Below are 16,469 nucleotides of genomic sequence, written 5' to 3'. Positions count from 1 at the left end.
GAGTAGCTTAGTTAAGAATCAGTAGGTATTTATTTAGCATTTACTACTTGCCAGGCGTTCTGGTAAGCTTAGGGGATACAAGTACAAAAAAGGAAAGAATCTCAGGTTCAACTTGTAAGCAATTTACATGTTAATAGAGATGGCACCAAGTAAATATAAAAGTATATATACATTACAAATATAAAGTTAAATACAGATACATACAAAATATTTAAATACCAGATAGTTTGTAGGGAGGATAACTTGAAGTTGAGGAAATCAGGAAAGGCTTTATGTAGAAAGTGATGCTTGAGTACATATTAAAGGAAGAGAAAGATTCTGTAATAGGCATATGGTAGCCATGGGAACTTTCAGTTATCCAGGCATCTACTGGTACACTTTTTCTTCCAAAAGCAGAACAGCTAATAATCTAGTTTCTGTAGATCATTTTATCCTTAAAATGTGGAGGACTTTGTTTTCCTCTCTATTTCGCCTCTTCTTACCAACAAATGATCTGGTTTGGGATAGAAATGATGGAAATCTTGGGAGAAATTAACTATTCCATTTTAGAATTGGTTATAGGGATGGGGAAGAAAGTGTGGGACAGTAGAAAATGTACCATAAATTTATGGAGAGACAGATTTTAAAGGGATCAGAAAAAGAATAGGTAGGAGCCCAGTGACAAGTTCTACTGAATAACTTAAACTAGGAGAGACAGGAAGCCTTTTAAGAATGAAATTCTGAAATAAAGTGAAACAATTCTGATGAGGAAAAAAGACAGCATTCCTATATCCATGTGTGAGTACAGGGAAGACAGTGATAAGTGATATGTACAGAAAATGGAGAATAAATACAAAAACATGACCTGATGCTCTAAGAATAGTATCAGGATGACTTAAGGTCAGAATGAGCTAAAGCTGGGAATGAAAACTAAGAATAGCAAAAACTATGTTTTTAAAAAAGCTTTGCTGGGAGAAAGAGGAATGCGAACAAGAATGGTTAGAGATTTGATAGCTAAGAAAATTAGGGACTGTGTAATCAAGCACTTATCTTCCCTTGATGCATTCCAATCTGTAGACAAGGAAGAACCATATCTTAGCTTCCAGAAAGAGCTGGTGGCTGTGTTGCTGAGCCACTGTTGGCATTCTTTAAAAGATTATGTAGAAGGGCCCAAACACCATGAATCCTGACATAATCTTAGAATTAATTAGAATATTAATAAGGAGATAGTGAATATGTTAAAATAAGATGCAGTCCTACTGCGGAAACCTTCTTTTAGAAGGAAACATTTCTTTTAGAAATGATTGCAGTATTTTGACCAGAAGGGTAACATGAACATAATTCAAAAAACTGCCACAGAAACTCAAAAAGGCTTTGTAGAAACAAAGAGTTACTATTAAGAATAATCTTTTTTTTTTAATAGGGGTCAGATGAGGATTATCATTTTAGGTGAATTGAAAAAAAAATTAAAGAGTAGTAAAAATTTCCAGCAAAGCCACAACAGATATCAGAATGATTAAATCATCAATGCTGACTAGGGACATTATAAATTCGTTATCTAACTTTACCTGGGCTCTTAAGCTCCACAAGGCCATCTTTTTATTTCTTCTTAATTAATTCCCTATCTCACTCCTAATAGAATCTATTCCAAGTTTTCCTTTCCCTCTTCAGGCCTCTTCCTTACCTCTTCCTCCTCCAACTGGCTCATCTGAGGGTTTGCCTCTTACTTTCCTGAGAAACTTAAGGCCATTTAACATGAACTCCCATTAATTCCTTTTTTTCATTTCAAAATTCACTTAAATCATCCCCCTACTCTTCCTTCTTTCCTTCTCTTCAAAATGATCCAGCCATATCATATACCAAAAAAGGTTGATCACAAAGGGTTACATGGCTTTATAAAAATGTTAGGCTGACTACTCTGCTCTGAATTCTTTTTATAATAGATTTGCTAGATTGGCAACTCAGGAGTGAATGACATATAGATTGCCTATATTTCAGCTAAGCATTTGATAAAGTCTCTTATTATGTTATTCTCATGGACAAAATGTAGAGATGTGAGCATTGTGCTGTACAGTTACATGGATTTTTTAGCTGGTTGAATGACTGGGCCCAAAGAATAGATGAGTATCAGCTTGGAAATAAGTAGTGGAATGCCCCTGGAATGTGTGATTGGCCATATGCTTGCTTGACAATTTTACCCATAAAGGCCTAGACTAGATTCATCAGATTTGCAGATGACATGAAGTTGTGATGGATAGTTTACATATTTGATGACAATAAGAATTCAAAAAGTTCTTAAAATCAATCAAATAGAATAACATGCAATCTAATAGGAATAAATGTAAAATTTTACACTTGAGTTAGAAAAAATTAGTCTTATAAGCACAGTATGGTATAATTGTGGCTTGATAGTAGTTAATCTTTTAAAAAGACAAGGATTTTAGTGAATTACAAGGCCAATATGAATCAATAGTGTGATGTGACATCCAAAGAAGCTAATTTGATCTTAGAACATAAATATTAAACTGGAGTTTTGAGTTTAGTTCTTGGTGTTGCATTTAGAAAGTCTTATTATTAAGCTGAGATCTTGCAGTTAGGTTGGTGACAGACCTTAAGGTCATACACTGTGAGCATTGTTTGGAAGGATTGGGGACCTTTAGCTTAAAGAAGAAGAGATGCTTTTTTCTTGGTTGTGATAGCTGCTCATCCTTTCAGGTCTATTTTATGGAGGGGAATTAAACTTATTCTCTTTGGACTTGGGGAACAGATGGCATCTACTTTGCTTCCAGTTCTTTTTTACCTCTTTGTGATACTTCTCTGCACCACATATGATTGTGGTATTTCTAGCTCTTGAAATATAGGATTTTGTTTTTGCTGTGTCTGATAGCGTGATTGTAACTCCTGCTGCCTTGAAATCACTTGACAAATAGTAAATTTTATTCCATTTTTTCATTTGCATTCTTCATGAGTCCTTACTTTTTATATGCTTGTTATATGCAGCAATTTGTTGAGTTGCATTTTTTCTTTTAAATAGTTCTGCCACTTTCATTTGGTTGACTTAGTTAATCTCACATTTAAGGTTATGATTCTTTAGGCTTTTGCTTTCCTCCATTTATTTCTTTTGTATTGATTTTTGTTACTTTCTTTTAAGTGTGTGCTTTGTCCTTGTGATTAGTCTTGTTTATAATACTTAATAATCATGTGTTCATAAGGCTCTCCTAAATTCTTGTTTACTTGCTCTTACTTAAGTTCCCCGAATTTCTATATCCAGAAAAAGAACTGTAGAACCAGAAATGCATTAGAAAAATATATGCTTAATCACATAGTGCAATAGGAATGTGATTAGGGTTTTGATATTAAAGGATCACTCTATTGAAAATGCAAGTAACATAGAAATATGTTTTTTTTTGTTTTGTTTTTTATATTTTTAAACCCTTAACTTCTGTGTATTAGTTCCTTGGTGGAAGAGTGGTAATGGTAGGCAATGGGGGTCAAGTGACTTGCCCAAGGTCACACAGCTGGGAAGTGTCTGAGGCCAGATTTGAACCTAGGACCTCCCGTCTCTAGGCCTGGCTCTCAATCCACTGAGCTACCCAGCTGCCCCCTAGAAATATGTTTTGAACAATAATACATGGAACTGCTTATCTGCTTTGGGAGGGGGGATTATGAATCATGTAACCATGGAAAAATATTCTAAATAAAAAAAAGTTCCCTGAATTTACTTGAATTGTTCATTTGACTTTCTTTTTTACTTATTTTTCCGTAATGTTATGGATTGATGGAATAAAGTGATAAGATGCTATGTCCAGATATATTCATCAGGTAAGAACATAGCTTGACTGTTCACCAGCTGTGAATGAGGCCTGGATAGCTCTTTAGGTGTCATGGAAGGTCTATTTGGATTAGATGAAGGACTTGGTCATATCCTCTGGAGCTTTAGCTCAGAGCTCAGGCTGTTTTAATAAGCAACCAGGAAGTAGAGAACGTTCCAGCCAAACCTCTAAGAAGGAACCACTTGAGGGAGGGAAAGCTCCTTGACCTTAGCCTTGGTCTCCTAGATTCTACCTTGGCTTTCTATCTCCAGAAGAGTACCATATGAGCTTCAAAAAGTCCAAAGGATTTGAACTTTTCCTTTGGTGTCCTAGCAGTGTCCTCAGAACACTGATGGTTGCTGGAAGTGTCTGCATCAGGAGCCAAGGACAGACTACACAGATGAGAAAAAAAGCAGATTCAAGGATCTACAAAGAGCTCAGGAGAAATGCTATACTACATCTAAGGGACCATCTTGAGGATTCCAGAAAAAAGACTTCTGGGAGCTGTGAGTTACCCCTTTGTTACATATGCTCTCTAAGCTTGAACCCACTTTACCCTGAATTCTGTATGTACCAATTAAAGAATAGGTCATATACTTTTGGAGGTAATGTTTTACACCAACTATACTACCATAGTAAATACCCATTTCTAAAAGCTAATTAAGCCTGGATGACTAGTTGATATTACTGACAATCATGGTAAGGCCTCATGATTTATAGTACTAGAAGGATACCATCCAGCCTCACAGAGCTAACCCTAGAAAACTAATAGCCACACTCTGGGGATTTGACTCATAGTTCAAGTGGCAGTTGGGATAGTATCCAGAGCCTATCTGGGCTAGTCCAGAATAAACAGTGGATGCTTCACATATGTGAGAGCCCACTGGAGAGATTCTGCACCCAGGACTCTTTTACTAGATTTTTTCCCTCTTCTTTTAGATTGCAGTTATGTAGCGTGCATGCGTGCATGCGTGCGTGTGTGTGTGTGTGTGTGTGTGTGTGTGTGTGTGTGTGTGTGTTTCTTTTATAAGTTACAAATCCCAATTGAATTGGCAGGTTGAGTCCCCAGAACTCAATTGCCACTTGTCTTCTTAGGTACAGAGTTAGCCTTGAGTGCTTAGGGTTTGGGAGAATAAGTCCAGAGCTACACTAATCAATATCTTTCGTCTCCTTTCTCCCCTCTAACTTCTCATGTTAAGTAACACAATTTTGTGACTTCCTTTTCCAGTTTTTCCTTCACTTTGTCACCTGATTATTTCTTACCTTTTCTCTTCTATTTTCTTGAATTCAGGGACTATACCCTTACTTTTTCACCTGAATTCCCTTTTCTATCCCATTTCTACATTATTTGCATCTATAAATCTTATGCTTTGCCTCCTGTTTTCTACTGTCATCTTGAAGAATGTTAAATTGAAGCATGCAGTGTGAATCATTGCATGTCCTCCCTCTTGCTTCTGTCATGATTATCGTTCATTGTTAAGGCCAGATTATCCTCATTCCTATTCTGTGTTCCCCTTGCCATTCTGGTTTCAAGCCCTTTTTAAAGTTGTGCTGGCAGTTTCTATTTATTGCAGTGTTACGATAGCCTTTGGTCTCTTTTTGCTGGAGATGGAGCTGCCTTCCCATTCATTGATGGTTCCTTGCTCAGAGTGCCTAGAGGTTTATGTTTCTGATAACTTGATCTTGTGCTAAGTTTTCAAGTTCTCAGCATATCTCTTTTCCAAGTGCCCTAAGGCTTCTGGACATCTTCATTCTTGTAATGAATGGAAGAATTTACTGACATATATTTCTCTTTGGTTTCTTGATCATTGGTCCATCTGATACCCTTCTACATCTTTACTGTGGAGTTTGAGAAGAGAGCTTATTCATGCTACATCTTAATTGGGACTTTTAATTATAATTTAGAGATACCCTTTGGTGTGTCTTTTTTAGGCAAAGTGAAAGATTCTTTTGTAATCTGAATAATTATCCCTTGATTTATCTGATTTAAAAGACTAGGTTTTTTGTTCATTGAATTTTCTTAAAGTTGGGTTTAGTTATTATCAATTTAATTCTAATCACCAGAGATTCAGTAAAAGGTAGAATATCTCATTTCAGCATGTTAGCATTTCTTTTAATGGCATTCAACAAGAATATGCTCTCTGCTCCAACATAGCAGAGACTGCCCATTGTAATCCTCAGTTATCTGCCCCTTTTGTCTTCTTTTTGGGAAGCTAGTTGGGAGCTTGTCGTCTGGACGACAGATTATAACTTTATATAAAATTTTTACTTTAAATTTGACTGGATTTTGCTATCAGTTCACCAGTTTAGGTGGACTCTGATAGAATATTGTTTCATCATAGACTTCAGAGACATCAGTTCATCTCCTGATGAACTGTTTTTCCAGGGAATTGTTAATATTTCAATCTGAGCTTATGACTTTATGAATCCTGGTAAAAAGAGAAGAATGGGGTGTGGGGAATGGTGATAGCATTTTATACTTTGAGGGGAAACAATAATTTTAGGCATTTTGCCTTATTATGGGATTTCCTTATGTCAGGTAAAATTTGGGGACAAGAAGTGTTATTGGTGATGGAATTGTGTGTTATATTCACAGTCCTGATGATATACACTGTGGAAGTCTTGAACAGAGAAGGAGGGTTATCCAAGGATCATTATAGACATTTATGTATATTGTTGGGAAGGAAAAGAGAGAACATGAAAGCCATCTAAACTTACGATAATTAAATGCTATTAGAGTGACAAATTGATGTTTGTCATATTGAGGATTGATTGGCATAGATTTTTTTCATAATATAATAATGGTTTTTTTTAATGTACTAACGCAGCCCATGTGTAGTATTTACTAAAAAAAATGCTTAGACACGCCACTGAAGATACTTGATCAACTTTGTAAAAGAAAGATTTATTTTCTATTTAATTTTTCCTATCATATTCTTTTCTGATTACTTCAGCCACTCTTAAAGTAAGATGGTAGCAATGGCACAGGAGTCTTCCATATCTTGGGGATAAAGTATTTCATGAGCTAACTTATGCTTTCTGGCCCCAACTTTCTCTCCCAGGTCCTCTGAGGGAGCCCATCTATTTTTTGACTCAATCATTGGTGGTTACTAGAACAGATGAGTAATCTACAAATAAAGGCTACTTCTTAGCTGATATTCCCATAGCTGTGTTAGTGACTTCATCATCATAGGGCCAGGAAGTGGTTTTCCCCATAAGATACCCAAGTTGAAGACTGAGAGTTAGTTGTTACTCTTTCTGTTGGGGTATGAATTCTGTCTGTCTAGACTCAGAGCGTTGGACGTCCCGTAAAGTTTCAAGAACAATTATGACTTCTAAGATGTAGCTCAGGGGGCAGCTGGGTAGCTCAGTGGATTGAGAGCCAGGCCTAGAGACAGGAGGTCCTAGGTTCAAATCTGACCTCAGACACTTCCCAGTTGTGTGACTCTGTGACCCTGGGCAAGTCACTTGACCCCCATTGCCTAGCCCTTACTACTCTTCTGCCTTGGAGCAGCATTGACTCCAAGATGGAAGGTAAGGGTTTAAAAAAAATAAAAAAAAGGTGTAGCTCAAATGGCATGATATCTCTGAAGTAAGTAGGAGAGGCAGCATGATGTAGAGAATGAAGACTAGCTGTGGAGTAACTGGGTGCAAGCCCTGCCTCTGACTTATACTGGCTTTATGACCCTGATCAAGTCGTTTAACCTTCTTATTGCCTTTGACAAGTCTATGGCTCCAAGGACCAGAACAGTTGTTGATCCGCCTTGGTAGAGGGAGTTTTCTTACAAAGAGGAAATCACAGTCCCCAAATCCTCTTCCTCTTATTCCCCCTCCCCTCCCAAGGCATGAGCATGCAGAATGTATGTGTATGTATGTTTCTTTTTTTAAGTAAAATTGACCATGGAGTGGCACATTACACTTAGTGGGTGCTCAGTAAGTATTAGTCAAATGAAGGAAACCACTTAATTGCTCTTCAGATCATTTCTATGAGGGAAGTCAGGCCAGAGTATGTTTGTACAAATTCTTTTGTCTGTATCTTTATAATAGCTTTTTTTTTCCAAAAAAAGATTGATTATATTTTATTCTTTTATTTATTTTAATTTTTATTAAATTTATTTACTTATTTAGAATATTTTTCTATGGTTACATGATTCATGTTCTTTCCCTTCCTCTTCCCTACCCTCTCCCAGAGCTGATGAGCAATTCCACTGGGTTATACATGTTTCATTGTTCAAATCCTATTTCTATATTATTAATGTTTGCAATAGAGTGATCATTTAAAGCTCAAACCCTCAATCATATACTCAAGGATTGATTATATTTTAGAAAGAAGTGATACATATTGTACTGCAAAATGTAAGTCTTACTACTTTTAAAATATAGGCCCAGCCTAGAAATTGGATAGGCCTCCTAGAGTTAAGGAACCGCTCAGTATGAACTAGGCTTAGCACTCATATGGCTCTGTACTTTGTATTAGAACAACTGTAGGGTTTTTTCTACCTGACATTTCAGAAGGGAAGAATTGGTCAGCAAAAAATATTTTCCAATATCTGGCTAACTGATGATTTTTCCATCCAACACTACACAAAGAGGTAGGTACAAATTAAATTGTAGCTTATTGACTATAAAATATTTATCTTTAGTTCAATACTTTATCTCTGGCCCCCTACCTCCCTGTTCCTCTTATAAACATGAGGGTTTTCTGCAGGTTTTTATTAGGAAATGTTTCCAACATACAGAATAGAAGATTCTCATCCTAAACATTCAGGATCTATTAGATCAGTCTTTGAATCCAAAACTGTACAAATATTTGAATGCCTACATTTTCCATAGTCTTTATTATTCTAAGAGGATAAAAAGGATAGAAGTTGAAGACGTTTTCCCTCTTCTCTAGGAGTTTACAATATAGTTAAGAGGAGATAACTTTTTTGCAGAAATTGAAAATCATTACAAAAGAAAAACATGCTCTACAATTAATAGAGAATTTTTAGCATACGTAATTTCCTTTCATCCTACACTATAACCCTGTCCCTGGTACTCATAGTAGTTCTACTTTACAGATAGTGAAGCTAAGTCCCAAAAGTTAGTGACTTACTCAGGGTCATGCAAAATAGTGAGTAGCAGAGCCCAAATGAGAACACAGGAATTCTTAACCCGTCCTAGTCTAATAATTCACTGTCCTCTCATACAGTATGTGGACAGAGCATGGCAGAGTGGAAACTGTGTCTCTTAATGAAGTCCAAGATCATGTTAGGGTTTTTTTTTGTTTTTGTTTTTGTAGCCATCCTACTCTGCTGATACTTTGAGCTTGCAGGCTACTAAAACCCCCAGATCTTTTTCTAAGAAACTGTTGCCTATCAATGCCTCCTTCTTCTTGTACACTTGAAGTTAACTTTTTGAACCCAACTGGGGATCTTTACATTTATTCCTATTCTATGGAATCTTATCAGACACAGTCTTGTACTCTAGGCTATCAAGTTCTATTTGTTTCCTGATGTTGTCCTCCAATATATTAGTTATTCCTCTCAAGTTTTGTTACATATATGTCTTTTCCTGTACCTCCCTTCATTGTTCTCCTTTTGGTGTGGTCTGACAGCCAAAAAAGTACCTGCATTGATGTGGAGAGAATTATCCCTTTGTTATGTGGTCATTTTATTTGTTGACAGAGGCAGGAAAAAAGGAATAATTTGTGTAAGACCCAGAAAAAATGCAGCTTGAGACAATTCTGAGGAAAAAATGTATACAGGTTCAAAGTTATGAGAAGCATAGAGTTAAAGCATGGCCCTCAGAGGCAAAAATACTGATTGTAAAGTTGGCTATAATTTATTGTTTCTCAGGAGCGAATTTACTTGACTGTTTTTAGGTCTTTGAAATTTATTATATGGAAACTCAATCAAAGAAATATTTTAAGTCTTTGGGCCTATTTATAGTAATTATTTGTATCATGTGATAGAAATGTGGATTATGGCTTTCTCACTTAAAGATGGAAGTGGATCCCTACACATAAAGAGGCCATGATTCAAGGCTTTTAAAAGTAAGACCAGAAATCAGCCAAGACAATTCGGAGAGATTGACAAGAGAAGCTGATTACAGAAAGCAGAACCCAGAAGTCAACAGCAGAGCAGCTGAGAAAAGGTGACAGAAAACCTGAGAAAAGCAGGAGTGTTAGTGGATCTGAGAAGGAGCAGAGTTTAGCTGGCATTAAACAACTAGAGATGAGGCTCTGCAGTTGATGTGGAGGCTGATCTGATTGGAGGAAAGCTTTAATGCTGGAAGCTAACAGGAGAAAGCCTGTGCTCTGTAAAGAGAAGGCTAGAGAAAGGCTGACTTGCTCAATAGCATCATTTACAGTTTGAGAGAAGTCCCTCACAGTCTGACCTGGGTTATTCTTTACTAACCTGTGTGACTAGAAGAGAGGAAAACCTCTCAAAACCCATAAGAACAGACCTGAAGAGCTTTGCAGATCCAAGACTTAAAAAGACTGCTTTTCACAGAAGTAGTGTTTTGCCACCTTTTGGTGACTTCATGACTCTTTTTGAGGTTTTCTTGGTGAAGATACTGGAGCATTTTGCCATTTCCTTCTCTCGCTCATTTTTCTGAGGAGGAAACTGAGGTAAATAGGGTTAAGTGACTTGCTTAGGGTCACATAGGTACTAAGTGTCTGATGCTGGATATAAACTTAGGTCTTCCTGATGCTAGGCCCTATCCTCTATCTACTGTGCCACCTTCCTATGTCCCTGAGCCCACATGCCTTATGCTACCTTAGCACCTACCCACAGGAATAGACCTGGGAAGCTCTGAAGATCCCAGGTCTAACACAGAGGTAGGGATCATGATCTTGATAATAAAAATAGACTTGATTAAAAGATCTAAAAAGGAAACTCGTATACTTCAAGCAGATTGGACCAACCCTTGGTGATTATATTATAGTGAGGATGCTGAGGTCCCTTCCCACTCCTGGAAATTCTGCGATGGAACTCTGAAATGTTTTTTATTCCTTTACTAATTTGTTTTTTAGCATCACCTTCCTATTTCTTGTATAATATATTCATCTTTATTAGCTAAGATAGCCATTTTGTTATTAAAAAATTAAATCAAAAGCAAGAAAACCAACAAATCTGTAATTGCCAAAACTTTTGGTTTTGAATCCAGAAGTAATTTAATTGATTTGTCTAAATCTAGATGCAATGACAGATAATACTTTTTCTACCTTTACAGATTATCTAACAACCTATCACTGGTGTAATTCATTCTTTCCTCGTTTCTTTTAGGGCTTTTGAGTGGCCAGACATCTCCCACAAATACCAAACTGGAGAAGCTAGACTCTCAACAAGTTCTCCAACTCTGTCTTCGATATCAAGATCACCTTCATCAGTGTGCAGAAGCTGTTTCCTTTGATCAGAATGCTTTGGTCAAGCGAATCAAAGAGGTAATTACAATGCTTTTCTTTTCTCTCTTAAAGGGAAATTACTGACTCATTTTGGTCACGGTTCACTATGAATTCTTGGTCGTTTTCTTTGGAACCTTAACCTGTGATCGTGGGATTCCAGGACTGGTATTTGTTTTTTCTTCATAAGAATTTCTATGCCCCTCTTGAATTTCAGTTGGTTTTGGATAGACCATTTCCCTCTTATTTATTATGTAGTATTTGTGTACAGTCTGTGGATATATAGCAGAGTGACATAGTGGACAGAACACTGAACTGGGAGTCAGGCCTCTCATCCACTTTTTCCATGATTACTGAACAGAGAAAGCCAATTAATTGTTATGGTTGTATCTGTCACCATGAATATGCATCTAAATGTACTTGAGTCCCTTATATTTTGCCCCCATTCTTGGTAAATAGTGTCTTCTGCTAAGAAAAAACAAACAAACAAAAACAGTGGCTCCATCTGGTTACTCTGTGACTAGGGGCAAGTTACTTCACTCCTCTCTGTTATCGGTTCCTCATTTGTGAAATGAAGTAATTGGGCTGGGTGCTGTCCATATTGTATCTGTTTCTGCTTTCAATCTGTTATAATCTATTGTTTTGTTTGAAGAGAATCTGGCCTTATGTAGATATAATGTTGGAAAAGAAGTATTTTAATAAACAAATTACATCTAAGTATTATTAGGAAAATTGTTTTGACCTCCCAGATTCCCTAAAAGCGTCTCAGGGACCCCCCCCATGGGTGTCTATGCCCATCTATTTTGTCTATGCCCATTTAGATGGAAGCCCCTTTAAAGAAAATACCACCCTTTATCCTCTTATTTTCTCTATTACAGCTAATGCTCACTGTAAGTGCTCCGTTTATGCTTGTTGGTGCATTGATTTGTAGGAGTTCTCATTGCCACAGCTCAGAGTAAGGTTTTAGAAGCCACTCCTAATGGAAGATCAATAAGAAAGCCACACAAAATATCTTTGTGGCTTTAAACATTTTAATCAATAGGATTTTACAAAATTAAGTTCATCCTTCATTTACTGCTTCCCCTTACCTTATTTTTTTAGTTGTTCTTCAGTTGTATAAAGTCCTTTATAAATAAGGAGGCACTATGCTACTCTCTAGGGATAAAAACTAAAATCCAAAAACAAGACACTGCTTGGTGGGATCCATTTAGTGTGTTCTCCTCAGTTTTATAAGACTGACATCAGTAATTGGCAGTTCAACCATCAGGCATTCAATTAGAAAAGAGAGTTTTTAACCTACTGTGCATGCACTTGTGTTTGTTTTTTAAAAATAATTATATTCCAACATCATTGGTTTCTTATGTAAGTTTATATATTTTTCCTACAAAGAACCACAGTTAGATCCTTAGAGAGTCTGAAGAATCTTGACTTAGGCAAATGTTTCCTAACTGTATTCTAGGAAACCTGATGTGTTCTGCAGGTTTTGATTAAGTATTCAGGGAGATGTATATTACAAATCTATTTGGTGCATGCACATTTGATATTTTAGAAGAAAACATAGAATTTGCATTGAAATTTTCTCCCTCTCCCCCAGTATAGATTAAGTAGTCAATAGCTCCCCAGTATCAACAAGCTAATTAGCATCATCAACTCTGACAAAGAAATATTTATTAAAGGACAATATCCCCTCAAAATCCTGGGACGTGCTTTCCCTTAAATGCAATGGCGTGTGTTTTTTTCTTATAAAAAAGGGAAATTGGTATGAGGTGCTACATATATATCTTGAATTTACTGCCATATGAACATATTATTATCTCCTTAGAAGTTCCCTGAGGGCAGAAACTGTCTTAATTTTTGGTGTTTGGTTTTTATCCTTAGAGAGTAGCACAGTGCCTTGCTTATAATAGGCTTTTTAAAAAACTCTTATCATCTGCCTTAGAATTCATGCTAAATATTGGTTCCAAGGCAGAATATTAATAAAGTCTAGGCAATTGGGGTTAAATGACTTGCCCAGGGTCACCCAGCTAGGCCTGATTGGAATCCAGGACCTTCCATCTCTAGGCCCAGCTCTCTATCCTCTGAGCCATCTAATGGAGTCTTAATGGTCATGGATCGATTGATTGATTTTTCCTAGAAAGTGCCACATTTAGGTACTTAGGGAGCTTAAAGAGTCCTGGACTATGTATCCCTTACCGTATTCTAGGAAACCTGATGTGTTCTGCATGTTTTAACTAAATGTCCAGGGAGAAAATTTCAATACTGGCGCTTTGTTTTCTTCTAAAATATGAAGGGGGCCGCTGGGTGGCTCAATGGATTGAGAGCCAGGTCCAGAGATAGAAGATTCTAGGTTCAAATCTGGCCTCAGATTCTTCCTAGCTATGTGACTCTGAACAAGTCACTTAACGTGCCTAGCCTGTACCACTCTTCTGCCTTAGAACTAATACACAGTATTGATTCTAAGACGGAAGGTAAGGGTTAAAAAAATAAAATATAATATGAAGTATATAGGTATCAAATATAATATACATCCCTTTTTTGGTTTGAAAATTGGCTGACTTTCCTTTGTTTTGCTCTAAAATCTGTCCTATAAGGTCATTACTTTAATTATTTTATTTCAACAAAACTTTATTAAGTGCCTACTGTGTGTTGGGCATCTGCGTATCACAGCACTGGACTTGTAGTCAGGAAGACCTAAATTCAAATCCAGCCTCACACACACTGTCTATATGACTTTAGGCAAGTCTGCTTCAGTTTCTTCATCTGTAAAACGAGGATAATAATAGTACTCATCTTCTAGAATTGTTGTGAGAATAAAGTAATATTTCTAGGGTACCTTTACAAACCTTAAAGTACTATATAAATAGTGAGTCCTATTATTGTTATTATTACCATAATGTAATTATTATCACTATATAATTATACATTTATCATATTATATATATATTACATAATAATGATTATTACCCTAATGTATACCAAAATGCCTTCATGGAACTCAAGAGTTGGTAAGCTCTATAATACAGCTACAAGTAAGTAAAATATAAAATGGAACATACTGTATGAAGGAGGTACAAGCAAAGTTCAAGGTAAAATTTGAGGAGAGTGCTTGCCTGATGTATAAAGATATTTAAAGAGTTTCTTGCTGGATGGACCTAAGATGTATATACACTTTATTATTTGGACCTGTGGCATGGATCCCTCCTTGGACAGTAGTGCATTTGTTACAGGGCATGAGCAGAGCCACTCTGTCTGTTTCTGGCCATCTATGTGTGCTAACTCAGAGCCTGGGCACTTTGGGAATGATTAAGCTCCTGGCTGCTGCTGGCCAACCATGCGTGATGCAGTACTGAAAGACTAAGGCATTTGGGGGATGATAAAGCCATTCTCTAATTAGCTGCCACGCAGGAAGAGCCACTAACTTAGTGGACCTTTAAAAAAAGAGTGACCCTGCTTTTCAGCCTCTTCTCCTCCAGTCTGAGGATGGATTATGTCAGGGCTACCAGACAAGGTAGGGAAGGAGGCTTAGATTTTCCCATAGTCAAACGGTCACTGTTCCCATGCGGCAGCTAGAGCGTTGGGCCTCTGGCTACCTCTTCTGTTTTGCCTTTCTTTGCTCCATCATAGATGATTGGACAGTGACTCAGAGATGGATGTGTCTAGTCTTGGAAACAACTTTAGGAGTTGGAGGGGATGGAGAACTTGGGACCTTTCCTGCGTCAGGCGAGTTCATTCCTTGATCTAGCTTACCAGAAGACATTTACCTTGAGGAAGACAACACAGTGTGAAATGCGTATGTGTTAGTCTCCCAAACTCTCTTATTGGGTCTTTTGATACGTTTATAGTATCCAGAGCTTCATACTCACAACCATCTCCAAAGATTATTAATTCCCTGCTGCCATCATTAACCAGCAAACAACAGTATATTTATTTCACTGCAGCATCCCTCTTTGCATAATGTTGATTGATAATGACAGTATTTGACTGATCAAAGCATGTAATTGAACTGACTATGAAGTCTTTTGCCACAATGAGAATTTAAAACCATATTCTAAGTAATTGATGTTTAGTTAGAAACAGCAAAGCATATGCAAATTAGGAACAAGAGCATTCCATTTGCACATCCCCATGTAGGAGAAAAAGAGTGTTACAGTTAGCACCATCAAATGACAGGCAATTCATATGCAAAAAAACCACAAGGGTTCAATAGAACAGGTGCAATGAGACACCGAGCACATAGCCAGGAAGAAGATAAAAAGCAGAAATAAAACAAATGAAATACTAAATTAGAAACTATTGAAAACAACATCAAACTGGGAAATGAGTGAGAGAAAAAAAGAAAAGAAAATTGGATAAGAAGGAAAGGAAAGTATAGTTCAAAAAGAACAAATCTATATGTCAAAACTATAGCAAAATAAGAATTTCAAAGTATACATGTCTCTGTTTCTGTAGCACTAATTAAGTAAAGGAAAATTCTTCTTTAAAAAAATCGGAAAAAAGGAAACAAAGCAGAATTTAAACTCTCAAGTAGAGGAAATGGGACAATAACTGGGAGGAAATATACCTGAGTTTCTGAAAGCCACTGCTTCAGAGGGAAACCACTGTAGCTCCTTACTTACCAAGATTGCATGTTCCTGGGGCTCCTCACCACTCTTATAACCTACTTGTCTTTTTCTCTCTGAAGTTATCTCCTCACAACCAAATCCTTCAGTGCTGAGTCATATGTGGCTAGCCTACAAGTGCCTAGGGATTTCATCATCCCCAAAGTACCCAAGCTCTGAGCTAACACAGTAAGTTGGCTAGAAAAGCTGCCAGAGCAGCCCGGCATATGCCCTGTTAATAGTCATTACTGAAATTTAACTGAGTTTAAAATTATCTTTATTTTGAGAGTTTTGTGGCACTCCTTGAAATAAGTCAGGTTACCCTAGGTTGTTGCAAAACCAAGGTTCGAAGTCATTTCTGGAATAGCTCTGGGAAGGCAAAAAAAGTATACATTGTTTTAGAGTTTTTTCCCCCATGGTGATTTATTTTTCCTGTTTCCTTATGCATAAGCAAACTCCTGAAATGTATACATAAAAGCACGTGCCTGTTTCTTCTCATTCCAAAACCAAGTGTTGAAATTAGTCACTTCCAAAATGAACAGAGCAGAAGGCATAACTTTGATCAAACATTAGCTCACTCCATTTTTCCAGATGTTTCCTGGCAATTTGGTTAAAGAGGTGCAAGGAAGTAACTTAATGCTACATGTGTTGAAAAGGGGGAGGAAATGAATTACCAAAGAGAATATGTATTCA

General features: G+C 36.9%; 1 protein-coding gene across 1 annotated transcript in view; it reads left to right on the top strand.

Moving 5' to 3' along the window:
* Positions 1 to 16,469, top strand: part of BORCS5 (BLOC-1 related complex subunit 5) — a 70,262-nt gene that overhangs the window by 27,811 nt on the left and 25,982 nt on the right. Inside the window, exon 3 of the mRNA XM_044678806.1 lies at positions 11,063 to 11,220. Coding sequence (XP_044534741.1) covers positions 11,063 to 11,220 — 158 coding nt within the window. The remainder of the gene's footprint in view (positions 1 to 11,062; positions 11,221 to 16,469) is intronic.

The sequence above is a fragment of the Gracilinanus agilis genome, chromosome 5, assembly GCF_016433145.1.
Source record: "Gracilinanus agilis isolate LMUSP501 chromosome 5, AgileGrace, whole genome shotgun sequence".
Classification (NCBI taxonomy): Eukaryota; Metazoa; Chordata; class Mammalia; order Didelphimorphia; family Didelphidae; genus Gracilinanus; species Gracilinanus agilis.
This window is presented reverse-complemented; position numbering and strand designations above follow the sequence as displayed.